This window comes from Sorex fumeus, unplaced genomic scaffold, assembly GCF_029834395.1.
Source record: "Sorex fumeus unplaced genomic scaffold, SorFum_2.1 ptg000165l, whole genome shotgun sequence".
Classification (NCBI taxonomy): Eukaryota; Metazoa; Chordata; class Mammalia; order Eulipotyphla; family Soricidae; genus Sorex; species Sorex fumeus.
This window is the reverse complement of record NW_026606222.1, coordinates 2,968,527-2,981,373: the sequence shown is the minus strand read 5'-3', so window position 1 is coordinate 2,981,373 and position 12,847 is coordinate 2,968,527. Positions and strand designations below refer to the sequence as shown.

At 59.1% G+C, this 12,847-nt stretch overlaps 2 protein-coding genes across 2 annotated transcripts in view; both read right to left on the bottom strand.

The window, feature by feature from the left end:
- Positions 1-249: 249 nt before the first annotated feature.
- TMEM114 (transmembrane protein 114) lies at positions 250-10,547 on the bottom strand. Its single transcript, XM_056107425.1, has 4 exons — positions 10,313-10,547; positions 10,133-10,213; positions 1,304-1,441; positions 250-482 (listed from the first exon to the last, which is right to left on the bottom strand). The coding sequence occupies exons 1-4, from the start codon at positions 10,506-10,508 to the stop codon at positions 250-252; spliced, it is 648 nt and encodes a 215-aa protein (XP_055963400.1). The 5' UTR covers positions 10,509-10,547.
- A 4-nt stretch (positions 10,548-10,551) lies between these two features.
- Positions 10,552-12,847, bottom strand: part of CARHSP1 (calcium regulated heat stable protein 1) — a 124,668-nt gene continuing 122,372 nt past the window's right edge. The window contains exon 5 of the mRNA XM_056107428.1: positions 10,552-10,562. The gene's annotated coding sequence lies outside the window, so the exon portion shown is untranslated. The remainder of the gene's footprint in view (positions 10,563-12,847) is intronic.

The following is a 12,847-nucleotide window of genomic DNA, read 5'->3' as shown; positions in this document are numbered from 1 at the left end:
AGTGTTGCGGCAGTTTATGACCGGGGCTGTTCCCACTCTCTCGTGGGTTCTCTGTCCTCCCACCCCACAGACACTTGAGTGCCAGCTCGGCACGCGTGACACACGGACACGGCACATGGGGACACACGTGTACAGGGACACTCAGGGGCACATACACGGACACAGCACACGCCACAAACCAGAGTGGGGGCCGCTCGGTCCCCCCAGCTCTCAGACTGTCCCGCCTCCCTCGGTGTCCCCGGGGCAGGCTCAGATGGCGCCCTCCTGCACCCGCCTCAGGCTGAGCACGCGGGCGGCGGACAGGAAGGCCACCCCGGTGAGCAGCTCGGCGATGAAGCTGGCCCAGCCCAGGGCCAGGGACCAGCCGAAGCGGATGTCCACCTGCTCCAGCAGCGCCGCCTCCTCCAGCAGACACAGTGCCTCCCGGAAGGCGGCGGCCGAGTAGGCAATGTACACGCTGATGCCGGCCAGGGTCACCAGCGCTGTGGGGGGAAGGGAGGCGTCAGGCCGGGCACTAGGGCCCTCCGGCACTGTGGTACCATGAGTACTGGGGGTTCCGTGGCACTGTGTGGGTCCCGCGGCACTGTGTCGCTGTGGGTACTATGGGTCCCATAGCACCATGGCACTGTGTCACTGTGGGTACTGTGGTTCCCGTGGCACCATGGCACTGTGTCGCTGTGGGTACTGTGGTTCCCGTGGCACCATGGCACTGTGTCACTGTGGGTACTGTGGTTCCTGTGGCACCATGGCACTGTGTCGCTGTGGGTACTGTGGGTCCCGTGGCACCATGGCACTGTGTCACTGTGGGTACTGTGGGTCCCGTGGCACCATGGCACTGTGTCACTGTGGGTACTGTGGGTCCCGTGGCACCATGGCACTGTGTCACTGTGGGTACTGTAGGTCCCATGGCACCATGGCACTGTGTCACTGTGGGTACTGGGGTCCCGTGGCACCATGGTACTGTGTCACTGTGGGTACTGTGGGTCCTGTGGCATTATGGCACTGTGGGTCCTGCAGCATTGCGGGTACCATGGCATTTGTAGCTCTGTGCTTAACATGGACCCTTTGGCACTGTGGGCCTGGCACTGTGGGCCCCATAACATCGTGGGGACTGTGGCGCTGTGTCACTGTGGGTACTGTGGACCCCAGTACTCTGGCACTGAGGGGACCATGGCACCAAGGGAACCATGGCACTGGGACACACTGGGTTCCGGGGCACCATGATCACTATGGCACCAGGACACCGCAGTTTGTGATTCCTTGGGCCCACGGCACATGAGCCGCATGGCCCAGTGGCACCTACCTCCAAAGAGGAAGAGGGTTCCAGTGAGAAGCAGCAGGCGTGAGGCTCGCAGGAGGAAACTGAGGAAGCCCGCCATGCCCCCGAACACCATCAGGACCAGGCTGAGAGGCAGCAGGATGAGGAAGGTGCCGTGCATGGCTGCAGAGAGCGGGCAGAGGAGGCGAGGGCGGGTGGGCAGGGCCGCCGGGCCCCGCAGGCAGCACCCTGCCCTCCCCCACTCACCCCTGCAGGGAGGCAGCTCCCCACTCCTCACCCCACCAGGGCAGCGAGGGCCCACGACGGGGCGTGACAAAGGACCAAGCAGTTTCTGGCCTGGGGGCTTGTGGGGAGCTTAGGGGCACTGGGGGTGCCCTGCCAGGCAGACGACACTGTGTGAGTCTCCGACTTACACCCCTGCCCCTCCCAGGCACCACAGGACAGGTGGGACCCCAGGACGGGCCCTCCTTTGGGGTGGCAAGAATAGGGGTCTCGGGTAGGAGCGACAGTATAGCAGGTAGGACATTGCCTTGCACGCGGCCAACCCGGGTTCCATCCCCGGCATCCCATAGGGTCCCCCGAGCATCGCCAGGAGTAATTCCTGAGTGCAGAGCCAGGAGGAACCCCTGAGCATCGCCGGGTGTGATGCAAAAAGAAAAAAAAAAAGAGGGTCTCCAAGGCCATCGTGCTGGGGTGCTGGGTGGAGGAGGGGGTTCTGTGTCCAGTGCTCGGTTCCTGGAGAAGACGGGGCAGAGAGGCAGGGGAAGGGGGCCGAGACGCAGCTGGGGAACCGCATTCCCAGATTCCAAGAGGCGAGACCCCCCTCCACACCTCAGCCCTGCCAGGATGTTCAGGGACCACATGTGGGTGGGGACCGTGAAGCGTGAGAGCGAGAGCGGGGCCCTGGGGCCAGCAGGGGTCGCCCCGACTCTGCCAAGGATGGGCGGAGACCACCCTCCGCCCCTAACTGCCGCCGGCCTAGGGGAGTCAGGGGACACAGCTGCCACTCCCGGCACTGTGGAGGGGACCCCGGGGAGGGAGAGGGGCTGAGTCCCACCTTTCCTCTCCTTCCTCCTCAGAAAACCCTGGGCAGCACGAACACAGCTGTGGGTTCGTGAACCGTCAGCTCTGCCCCGGCCAATCCCTCTGGCTGCGACTGGGAAGTGACCAAGTGAGGCCACTTCCTGGTGAACAACCTCCCTAGAGCCGGGCGGAGCCACCGGCCTGGCCTCCCAGGCAAGCCACCAGCTGCCCCACGTCAGAGATGGGTTTGTAAAAAGCCCAGCTCCTTCCCCGAGGGACAGGACTGAGTGTCTCCCAGCACTTCCGGGAGCCTCTTCCCGGAGCCTCGGGGCTGAGGAGCCAGAAAGTGCTTCATTTTCCCAGGAGCACTGCGGGTGGAGCAGACTCCTGCCGGAGCTGAGCTCACACTGCTGGAGCAGTTTCGATCTTCATCCTCTCTGGGTGCAGAAAGCCCCCAGGTCGCCGTCTCTGCCTCTCTGGGTGCAGAAAGCCCCCTCCTTTGCCCACCCGGGAATGGAACAGGACATCCATCCACTCGGCTTCCTTTGGCACGAATATCTCTGCTTCCTTCTGGATTTGCTTCTTCCCTCTTGGTGGAGAGTTGGGGTTTGGGGGGGGGGGAGCAGGGGATTCACAGCTGATACTGCTGAGGGTGAAACCTGGAGTCCCCAAAACAGCACGTGTGCTTAGCCCTTCAGTTCATGTCTGTGGTTAGGGTGTTTGCCTTGCATGGGGCCCACCCAGGTTCAATCCCTTGGGTCCCCCAAGCACCATCAGGGGTGACTCCTGACCATCACTGGTCGTGGCCCCAAAACAAACAAACAAAAAGTACCTTGGGGGGTCAGAGTGATAGTGCCGCAGAGAGGGTGTCTGCCTTACCTGTGGCTGACCAGGGTTGAACCCATAGGCATCCCATAGGGTCCCCCAAGCACCACCAAGAGTGATTCCTGAGCGCAGAGCCGGGACTCACCCCTGAGCATCGCCAGGTAAAACTAAAAACGATTCATTTCATTCATTCATTCATCATCCTGTTATTCGTCGATTGCCTCGAGCAGGCCCCAGTAATGTCTCTTTCATCCTAGCCCTGAGATTATATTCAAGGCTCTTTAGGAGAATGAGACCCATCATTGTTACTGGTATTTGGCATATTGGGTATGCCACGGGGAGTTTGCCAGACTCTGCCCTGTGGGCAGGCTACATTCGATAGCCTGCCAGTTTGTCCAAAGTAGGAATGAGATAATAAGAAGTCATAAAAAGATGTCCTGATAAGATGTCCGGTTCCGGGAGCTGGATTTTATAGTCTCTGAGTCTTGCCGCTGATGGGATTACACGGCGCCAGGGGGCCAGGTGGTGGGTGTGACCCCCGCCTACTGGAATTTGGAGGATCTGGGTGGAGGATGCTCAGCCCCGATCCGAGCAGGCTTGGAGATCTCAGCCCCGGAACCCGCATGGCTTTGTCCCTCTGCCAGTACCTTCATGTGTGCGGAGAGTGGTCTCAGCATGGTGGTGGCTGGTCCTGGAGGTCTTCAGCTGCTGGAGCCCTGGTCGGGGCGGGGAGGAAAGCTCAACCCGCTCCCCTCCAAGGGGCCCCCAGCGAGGAACAGCCAGGCGCCGTGTAAAAATGATTCATTAAAAGAAAAAAAATTTGAGACTTCCAGGGCAAAGCCCAATCGGTGGCTCTATCCCCGACAGCTAGGCCTGGGCCTGTGAGAAAGAAACTCTTCCCGAGGGCAGAAAGGAGCCTGAGATCATTAGCTCCATTCTACAGAGGGAAGCCTGAGGCTACAGGAAGTACAGGGACTCAGGGCTGAAGTGACGCCCTACTATGCGCATTGGGCTGGGAGGGAGCTTCGCTCAGGTGCTCTCAATTCATCCCAACAGTCTGATGAAAGAGCCAGGGATGCCCAGAAATCACCTGCTGGCTAAGGGATGGGAGATGCTGGTCCTGCTTCCAACGATGAATGGCAAGGTGCACGTGACTCTGCCCAGCCAATCAGCACAGCCCAAACCCTCTGTGCCCCAGTGATTGGCCCAGGATGGGGGCACGGGATCCTGTTTGAACCCATGAGAGGCTTCCCTGAAAATATTGCAGAATTATGGGGCAATGCAAAGTCTGCTGGTTGGAGTAGAGGAGAGGATTTCTTAGAAAGCTGAACCCAAGCAGAAGCAAAGGCCTCGAGGAAAGGAACAGGGTTTAGCTCTCCACATCATGCAGTCGGCTTGAGCTTTCCAGGTGTGAAACCTGGACTGCCCAAAACAGCATGTGTTTTGGGGAGTCCTAGGCCCCCAGAAACTTGAGTTTCTGTCACCTGCCATTCAAGACTTCCCGCGGACACCTCCTGGCGGGTAGCAGCCAAGGACTCTTTCACTGTCTTGAACTTAGAACTCCCTCCGCACCAAAAATAATTCCCACTCTCAGCCAGGGAACACATTTCTGACTTGCCCCGCCAAGCTGACCTGGAAGACAGTATATCCTAGCAAAGCCAGCTTCTTGTTGGAGTAAGAATACTTGTCCTGGTAGGGTTTCTTTGGAGTGAAAAATCCAAGGCCTGTCCCTTGTACCCCCAAGAGGGGTCATCTGGGAGGCTGACTTGGCACGTAATGCTGACAAGGGTCTCTCTCTCTCTCCTGGGTGGTCTCTACATCCGGCCCTGACAGAGACATTACAAGAGACAAAACTTTTCTTGCACTGGTCCCACCCCAGTTCCATCCCTGGCACCACACGGTCCCCTGAGCACTTGCTGGTCGTCACTCCTGGTCACAGAACCAGAAATCAATTGTCCCTGAGCACCAGAGGGTAGGCACCTCCCTCCAAACTGGTTTTGAAATAAAGAATAAAAGCACTTCACAGAGTAAAAGAGCTCCAGAGGAGGAGACTCAGGGTTCTCCCTGGGGATAAAGAGATTCTAGAAAATTCTCTTCCTGGGGGTGAGTTGCTGCTAGCACACAGTCTTGGGGGTAGTCTGCTCTGCTTCCTGGATGATAGGACGATGATAACAGCAGCTACCACTTCACGAATCATGACCATCCTGTTATTCGTCGATTGCCTCGAGCAGGCCCCAGTAACGTCTCCTTCATCCTAGCCCTGAGATTATATTCAAGGCTCTTTAGGAGAATGAGACCCATCATTGTTACTGGGATTTGGCATATTGGGTATGCCACGGGGAGTTTGCCAGACTCTGCTGTGTGGGCAGGCTACATTTGGTAGCCTGCCAGTTTGTCCAAAGCAGGAATGAGATAATAAGATGTCATAATAAGATGTCGCGTGGCCGCAAATGTGGCCGCGCGGTTCCGGGAGCTGGTTTTTATAGTCTCTGGGTCTTGGCCGTTGATGGGATTACACGGTGCCAGGGGGCCAGTTGGTGGGTGTGACCCCCACCTACTGGAATTTGGAGGATCTGGGTGGAGGATGCCCGGCCCCGATCCGAGTAGGCTTGGAGATCTCGGTCCCGGAACCCGCGTGACTTTGTCCCTCTGCCAGTACCTTCATGTGTGCGGAGAGTGGTCTCAGCATGGTGGTGGCTGGTCCTGGAGGTCTTTGGCTGCCGCCGGAGCCCTGGTCGGGGCGGGGAGGAAAGCTCAACCCGCTCCCCTCCAAGGGGCCCCCGGCGAGGGCAGCCAGGCACAGGGGCAAGAGACTGCCAGCTGCCACTTAGGGCGGACATAATGGGGTTGTGTCAATACACCTTTCTACAGTAACCTTAGGAAGAGGTGCCTCTGTTAGCCCACAAGAGGTCAAGGAAGTCCCACACTAGACCCCCAGAAGGTGGCCTATGACTGTGGTTCTACCTCAGTCTGAAAGTGGAGGTGGAGCTTTCCCGTTTCTCAAAATCCCAGCGAGTGACAGATGGTGTGTCCCCAAATTGCACAAAGAAAGATCAGTGCCGGCTCGCTGGCTGTCCTGGTTACCCAGAGAGGTGATAAGGAGACTGAATGTCAGCTCCAAGCCCCGTGATGGGGCAGAGTCCCCAGGAGGCTGGTGGGCGGAGGGTGGGGGGCGTGAGGGCTGTGACATCTGTCACCCCATTGATCGCTGGGATTGATTCTACTGGCTAGGTGGATATTTCCTCCCTCCCTCCTGGTTCCATGTGGATCCCTGAGCACTCGGTCACAGAGGATGGACTTCCCCGAACACAGACAAACCTTTGGACCCTGGAATCTTCAGCAAGCAGCTGTGCTTTCCCTGCTAGAACCTGGTCAGCAAGCTTCCAGAAAGGCTGGGCAGGTTCTGATGAGGACTTGGTCGAAGGAGCCCTGTCTGTGCTGGTGCTTTTCTGGTTGGTTAGTTGGTTGGTTGGTTGGTTTGAGCCATGACCAGAGGTGCTCAGGATTTCCCCTTGGTAGGCTCTGGGGAACACCTGGGGTGCTGGGATCGAACCCTGGTTGACCACACGTCATGCAAGGACCCTACCCACTGTCCTATCTCTCGGGCCCCCAGTGACTTTAGACCAAAGCAATGGGGAGATTCACCCAGCAACCAGGCCCTAGATGAGGTCCCCAGGAAAATCGATTTTCTTGTCTTTTTTCTTCCCTCCAAGTGGTTTATGGAGTCCTGAGCAAACCTTCATGGTCCTGACATCTCATTTGGGGTGGTCAGAGCCCCATACCTACTCAGGGGCTAGTCCTAGGGGACAGTCCAACCCTCTTCAGGGGTTATCCCTGGCTCGGTGCTTGGAGGATGGTCCCTGGGATGCTTGAGCTGTACCTCGGGCCTCCTTCATGCAAGCCTGCGCTCCGGCCCTTTCAGCCGCCTCCCCAACTCCCAGCATTTGAACAGATCTAAAAGCCAAGGCTCAGAAAGGTGAAGACACCTCTCCCCGCCCCTCCCCTCCCCCAAGGATCTGCTCTGGGATTTGGCCCCCACCTCCCGGCTTCATGAGCAGAAACTCGGTCATTCCTGCAACAAGAACTCTGAGATGAAACTCCCAGAGATTCTCCTGGTGCTGAACGGAGCAAGCATGGGCACTCCTTTCCTCTAACCCTCTTCAAAGCTCACCTCCCTGGAGGGGAAGCCTCCTAGGGGGTCAGGGGGCTGCTGGCTGCCCCGGTGGGCCACGGCCGGTGCGTGTCAGCTGCAAGCATCAACCTGTTGACACTTAGCATAACATTAGCTTCAGAGGAAATTTTCATGAATATTGATGCCGCAGCTATGGGCACTGGCTCTCAGTCAAGATTCCCCTTCTCGACAAGAAATTGGGTTCAAAAAGGGAATGCCCTTTCTAGAGGAAAAGGCAGCTCAGATAGAGAAGGGAGCACCAAATAAAGGGTGTTTGGAGGATCCTCCCAGGAGGGGAGATGCATGTCGAAAGTAGACTATGGACTGAACATGTTTGCCACTCAATGCCTCTTTTGCAGACCACAACACCCAAAAGGAGAGAGAGAACACAAGGGATCGCCCTGCCACAGAGGCAGGGGGGGATGGGGGGATGGGGGTGGGAGGGATATTATCCATGGTGGTGGAAAATGGGCACTGGTGGAGGGATGGGTATCTGATCATTGTATAATCGAAACCCAAGCACAAAAATTTGTAAATCTACAACTGTACCTCATGGTGTTTCACTAATAAAAATTTAAAAAATTTAAAAAAAAATAAATTGGGTTCAGTATTTCCCAATGCACCCCAAGATGGTTTTTTTTTGGGGGGGAGTCACACCCAGCAGTGCTCAGGAGTAACTCCTGACTGTATGCTCAGAGATCACTCCTGGCGGGGCTAGGGGACTATACGGAATGCCGGGAATCAAAGCCAGGTTGGTGGGGCTGGAGCAAGAGCTCAGCAGGGGAGGGCATTTGCCTTGCCGACCCGGGTTCGATTCCCAGCATCCCATATGACCCCCAAGCACCGCCAGGAGTAATTCCTGAGTGCAGAACCAGGAGAAACCCCTGAGCACTCCTTGGTGTGACCCAAAAAAGAAAAAAAAAGCCAGATTGGCTGCGCACAAGGCCAGCGCCCTCCCTCCCCAGGCCCGCCTCTGGGTCTTGGAGAAACAGTGTTGTTTCATTTGTAGGCTCATTCATTCACCAAATGGAAGCCAGGTGAGTCCAGGACCAACAGGGTAGAGGTGACTCCTGGCCGTGATGAGGGCGGCACAGGCCCTGTACCCATCTGGCTCACGGTCTGGGGAGGGCGACAGAGTGAACCCCAAAATACCACACTTCCCCTAGCAGGGGCAGAAGCTGGCTGGGTCCAGCCAGGAGGACGGCGGCAGGAAGAATCCAGCTGGAGGGATGGGCACGTGCAAAAGCCCTGGGGCAGGAGGGAATGAGGCCAGATCCAGGCCAGCGCAGCTGGAGGGGAAAGGACAGAGTGGACATTGGGGGGGTGGAGGGTGGGCTAGGGTGAGGTAGCCTGGTAGCCCTGACGGCCAGGCTCAGGGCTCCTGAGAGCAGAGTCTGAAGCTCAGAAGGTGACCCAAAGGGGCCCACTTTCTCCAATCCTAGGGCTCTCAGTCTCGTTCGCCATCAGAGCACCTGGCCCTGGCCTCTTTGGGTCCCTGTTTCCCCCTTGAGAAAAATAAAGATTTTTTGTAAGGTTTTTTTTTTTTTTTGCTTTTTGGGTCACACCTGGCGATGCACAGGGGTTCCTCCTGGCTCTGCACTCAGGAGTTACTCCTGGCGGTGCTCAGAGGACCATATGGGATGCTGGGAATCGAACCCGGGTTGGCCGCGTGCCAGGCAAACGCCCTCCACACTGTTAAATCGCCCCAGCCCAAGATTTTTTTTTAAAGGAGACAATAATAGGGGGTAGAAATCAGTGAAGACAGGAAAAGCCCCTGCCCGCTCCACTCCCCCGCTGGCCCAGCCGGCCCAGCCCTCAGGCCTCTGCTCAGCTCCCAGGGCCAAGCAGTCATGGAGGGGGGCGGATCCAAGGACGAGAGCGCCCAGAGCCCTGAGGCAGGGTCTGCTCTCTGCCTCCATCACCTCCCGCAGCCATTCCACACATAGCTGTGTCCAGGGGCCCCTTCGTGTTTAGGGAATACGAGCTCCTCTCTTTGTTTTGTTTTGTTTTGTTTTGGGGCCACACCCAGTGATGCTCAGGGCTCACTTCTGGCTTTATACTCAGATTATTACTCCTGGTGGTGCTCAGGGAACCATATGGGATGCCAGGGGTTGGCCACGTGCAAGGCAAAAGCCCTCCACGCTGCACTATGGTTCTGGTCCCAAGACCTTTAAAACAGCCAACTCCTCCTCCAAGGAGGCCTATTCCCAGTACTGGTCACCCTGAAAAGTAGCTAAGGACCTGTCTGTCTGTCCCCCAGCTGCCCACCCCCACCCCCACCCAGACCAGCAGCCTGCGAGCTAGAGGAAGCCTGGCTGGGTCTCGCCATCTGCACTCAGCCAACGTTTGTCAATCGAATATTCAATCTTGGGGGGTGGGGGGCCCAAAGGGAGCAAGAAAGGCCCCGCCTGTTCCTCAGGCCCACTCAGGCCCACTGCCACCTCCCATCTGGGTCAGAGGTTGTCCCAAGACACACACACACACACACACACACGCACGCACGCACACACGCGCAGGCACACACACATGCGGGGACACACACATGCACACATGCACACGCGCGCGCACACGTGCACACACCCCACACATGGGCACACACGCTCGCGGGGGCACACACGCACGCACGGACACACGCACACACGCGCGCACGGACACACACACATGCACATAAACTCGCACACACACGCACACGCACGCACACACGCGCGCGCGCTGCACAGCCTGGCTGTGCGGGCTGGAAGGAAAGTTGCCAGCCCGGAGAGGCGGCGCGGGGTCGCCCCGTGCCCCCCGCCCCGTGCCCCCCGCCCCGCGCCCCCCGCCCGCCCCGGACTCACTCAGAAGTTGGCGGCTGGCGTCGCTGACCGTCGCGTTCTCGGGCCAGAAGGGGTTCATCAGCGGCGCGCACGGGCTCTGCACTGCACGGGACACGGCACGGGGGGCTCGCTGGCCGCCCCCGGGGGCTCCCCGCGCCCGCCCCGACCCCCGCCCGCCGCAGGTCCCCGCGCGCCCCTCACCCCGGCAGGTGCGCCAGAGCCCCGAGTGCGAGCTGAGGGGCTCCGGCTGGCTCCGGTTGGCGCCCCCCGCGCGCTCCAGCCGCTCCGTGTCGATGATGTACCAGAAGTCCGTGCCCACGGCGGCCGCCAGGAGCACGAAGCTGAGAGCCCCGCCGAGCGCCGCCGCGCCCGCCAGCGCGCCCAGGTGCACCCGCATCGCCGCGCCCGGATGGAGAACCCGCGCCCGCCCCGCGCCCGCCCCGGCCCCCGCCTGGCTCCGCCCCTCTCCCCCGCGCCCCACTTTCCCCGACCGCTGCCTCTCCCCTGCGCCCCCGTCTCCCCCAGCCCCTCTCCCGCGACCCCTCGTCTCCCCCAGGCCCCCTGCCCCGCACCCCGTCTCTCCCCAAACCCTCTCCCCCGCGCCCCACTTTCCCCGACCGCTGCCTCTCCCCTGCGCCCCCGTCTCCCCCAGCCCCTCTCCCGCGACCCCTCGTCTCCCCCAGGCCCCCTGCCCCGCACCCCGTCTCTCCCCAAACCCTCTCCCCCCGCGCCCCACTTTCCCCCAACTCCTGCACCCTCCCGTCCCGTTGCTCATCCGAACCTCAACTGTTCCCCGTCGTCCCCCCACCCTTCCCACAGCGCCCTGCTCCTGAGCACCTGGGTAGGAGGTGGTGTGGGGCAGAAAAATGGGGGCTTTCCACAAAGCCCCCTGTGGTCTTGGAGTGCAGCCCAGCTCCGCAGCTCACAAACACCCCAAAAACCCCCTCCCGGGGTTTCTCTAGGGGGCAGCGGAGGGAAAGTTGCTGCTTTTCTCTTTTCCGCGAGGGGATGCAAAGGAGAGGTTGGAGGGGTGGGCCATCCTGGCTCAGGAGTGGCCCCGCTCTGGGGGTTCCTTCCAGCACTGCCCAGGGACCTGACTGCCCTCATGCCACCTGCCAGCCCCGAATTCTTTCATAAAATGTCTTTAGAGGCTGCAAAGGCTGAAGCCATGGTACACCAGGGAGGGCGCCTGCCTTGCATGCAGAGGACCCAGGTTCAATCCTCGGCATCCCAGATGGTCCCGCCCAGCCCCGCCAGGACTGATCCCTGAGTAGAGCCGGGGTGAGCCCTGAGCACCGCTGGTGTGACCCAAAACTAAAGTACTGGGCTGCGCCAAGTGCACTGAGCGCCTCGTCCCTGCAGTTGTCCTTCATCCTCATCAAGCTGCTCCGGCTCCACCTTCCTCACCGCCACCACCACCCACCACCAACATCACCATCTTCACCATCTTCACCATCTTCACCACTAACACCATCTTCATCATTATCAACATCCTCATTTCTACCACTGTCACCTCCACCGTCACCATCATCGCTTCCACCTCTACCATCACCTTCACCACCATCGCCACCACCATCACCCTCACCCCCACCATCAACACCACCCCCATCACCATCCCCATCACCATCCCCATCACCATTACCACTTCCACTATTCGATCCAACCTTCTCCCAGTCCCTTTGCAAAGCTAATCATGTCGGTTTCATCATCCTATTTTTCCTGAGGATTTCTAACATAATCTCCCTGAATCACGCTCCGTGGCTCTACAGGAACAGAAAGTCATGTTTTTCAATGAATCTGCACATCAAACACGGAATGATATTATTAGCTCAGCCGGTCAACGGAAGAGGCTCTCGCAGCCTGGAGCCAGGGTTCAAACAAGCCCCCACACTGAAGACGAACCCTGTCAGGCGCCCGCTGGTGGCGACAGCGCTGACCCGGGCCACTGGGGGGCACTTGTCTGCGTCTCAGTCAGTCTGTCTTAGAGGCCACCTACTTCTCTGAGCCTCAGTTTCCTCGCTGTAACATTGGCATTTGTACCTGACGTTCCCAGGAGGACAGCGGGGCATGGGCTGAGAGGACAGTCATGAAAACACTTCCTTTTTAAAGTCAGATGGGTGGGAATGCTTTGAGAGTGCGTGGGGAACACACTTTCCCCACGCCCCAGGGAGGAAACGGAGGGGCTGGCATGTGGCTGGGGGAAAGAGCCCTGACGTCACTCCCTGGGGCCACATAACACACGCCCCGGGCACTGTCGGGGTGGCCCATGAATGTGGCTTTGCCTGGGAGCCGAGTTCAGTCCCGGCTGACCTGGGTGGAGGGTAGGACCACAGAATGGAGAGCCAGCCCTGCAGGGGTGCGGCCCTGAGCTGGCCCCAACACACCAGGTTTCCCCAATAAGCTGCCCAGTGTGTGATCCTGGGGGCCTCTGAGAACAGCGGGTAGGGAGTTTGTCTTGCACACATCGGATCCGGGTTCGATCCCCGGCATCCCAGACAGGCACCACTAGGAGTAATTCCTGAGACAGAACCAGGAGTAACCTCTGAGCATCAAGGGGTGTGACCCCAAAAGCCAAAAAAGAAACAAAGCAACAAAGAGAGGGCCTGGAGCAATAGTACAGAGGTAGGGCACTGGCCTTGCCCGCACCTGCCCTGGGTTCAATCCCCGGCGTCCTCTCTGGTCCCCTAAGCACTGCCAGGAGTAATTTCTGATTGTCACCGGGTGTGGTCCAAAGAG